The sequence below is a fragment of the Eimeria maxima genome, genomic scaffold (assembly GCF_000499605.1).
Source record: "Eimeria maxima Weybridge genomic scaffold, Emw_scaff1046, whole genome shotgun sequence".
NCBI lineage: Eukaryota > Apicomplexa > Conoidasida > Eucoccidiorida > Eimeriidae > Eimeria > Eimeria maxima.
Window position 1 is genome coordinate 10,001 of NW_013564089.1, and position 2,029 is coordinate 12,029.

General features: G+C 44.5%; 1 protein-coding gene across 1 annotated transcript in view; it reads left to right on the plus strand.

The window, feature by feature from the left end:
• The window catches only part of EMWEY_00047740 (hypothetical protein, conserved), a gene marked incomplete at both ends in the record, with an annotated part of 5,306 nt that extends 4,469 nt beyond the window's left edge, over nucleotides 1-837 (plus strand). Inside the window, one exon of the mRNA XM_013479301.1 lies at nucleotides 17-837. Within this exon, the coding sequence (XP_013334755.1) occupies nucleotides 17-837 (821 nt within the window). The remainder of the gene's footprint in view (nucleotides 1-16) is intronic.
• Between the last annotated feature and the right edge of the window lie 1,192 nt (nucleotides 838-2,029).

A 2,029-nucleotide genomic window follows, 5' to 3' on the forward strand; every position in this document is an offset into this window, starting at 1 on the left:
GCGTGCTTCCCTGTAGGGCCAGGAGAGAACCCAGCAGCAGCACGAGAGGCAGCCTTGGCTTGGCTCATGCAGCAGCAGCAACAGCAACAGCAGCTGCTGCTGAAGCAGCAGAAACAGGAGCAGCAGGACCACCACCACCACCAGCAGCAGCAGCAGCAGCAGCAGCAGCATTCAGATTGCGGCACTTCTATGTTAGCAGCAGCAGATATGGGTATGGATAAACAATCTGCTGCTGCTGCTGTTGCTGCTGCTGCTGCTGCTGCATTTGATGATGGGGAGGACATTAAGAAGGGTTGCTCATCCCCCAACAACAGCAGCAACAGCCCAACAGCAGCAGCAGCAGCAACAGCAGCAGCAGCAACAGCAGCAGACAGGTTAGATGAACAATTTACTCCTTCTAAGAGGAAAATTGCTGCTGCTGCTGATGGGCCTCTGCCCTTCCGAGTTAAGGGGGAGGACGGGGTCAGCAGCAGCAGCAGCAGCAGCAGCAGCAGCAGCAGCAACAGTAACAGTGGTGTCAATGCTGGTAAAGATGATGGCAACTGTGCGCCACAGCAACAGCAACAGCAACTGCAACAGCAGCAGCAGCAAGACGGTGCGGAGCCTGCTGCTGCTGCTGCTGCCGCTGCTGCTGGTTCTCCCGTGTATCACTTGTGGTCTCCAGAGCAGCAGCAAGATGGAGGCCCGCAGCAGCTGCTGCTGCAAGAGGAGGAGCAGCAGCAAGAGCACCAGCAACAAAGCAGCAGCGAGCTCCTGCTGCAGCAAACCTCCCAGTGTGGGGCGCAGCAGCAAAGATTGGTTGTTGCTGCTGCAACAGAACTCTGTGGATCTCGTTAGATAGAAGAGTGCAGCAGCAGCAGCAGCAGCAACTGCAGCAGCAGCAACTGCAGCAGCAGCAGAAGCGGTAACTGAGCGCTGCTGACAGTAGGAGAAACAGCAGCAACAATAGCAGCAACGTAGCAGCTGCAGCAGCAAGCAGCTGCTGCAGCAGCTGCAGCAGCAGCAAGCAGCAGCTGCTGCAGCAGCAGTAAATATGTTATAATAAATCCTTATTGAGCTCGTGTATGTACAGCATAGATGAGGAAAAGAAAAGATTTATTTATTTATTATTTATATATATATTTATTATTTATTTATTTATATATATATTTATTTATTTATTTATTAAGAGGGGCTTCTTTTTGTTGTTTTTTTTCTTCTTTTTTCTTCTTTTTTACGCATGCAGATACTTTTATATGTCCTCTATTGAGGTGTATAGGCACCTCAGGTATATATTATATATATATTTATATTTATATTTATATTTATATTTATATTTTATATTTATATATTTATTTATATATTTATTTATATATATGTACACCTGAGGTGTATAGGCAGCTATCTATTCTTCAGGTGTATGCGCATGCATTCAGGTGTATACACACATACACCTCATCTATATATACACACACTTTTTTGCATGCATGCATGCATGCATGCATTTATATATGTCTTGCATGCATGCATGCATGCATGCATTTATATATTTATATGTCTTTGCACGCATGCATGCATGCATTTATGCGTTTATATGTCTCTGCACGCATGCATGCATGCATGCATGCATGCATGCATGGTTGTTTAGGTGTATATATGTATATTATTCCTTTGCATGCGTTTTCCTTAAGGTGTAAATTATGCTGCCAGCCCCAAACTGTTTTCTTGCCTTCTCTTGGGGTGTATGTACACCTCATGCATGCATGCATTTTTGCATGCATTTTTTGCATGCATGCATGCATGTATATGCATATGCATGCATGCATGCATGCATGCATGCATGCATGCATGCATGCACTATTTACATGCAGTTTTCTTATTTTCTTTCTTTTGTTTATATGATTTATAAGGACAAATTATTATTATTTATTTATGCCTCTCCTTATTTGCTGCTAATCAGGTGTATCCTCAGCTAATTATTTGCATGCAGCAGCAGCAGCAATAGAAGTAGCAGCAGCAGCAGCAAAGTAATAGTAGTAGCAACAGCAAC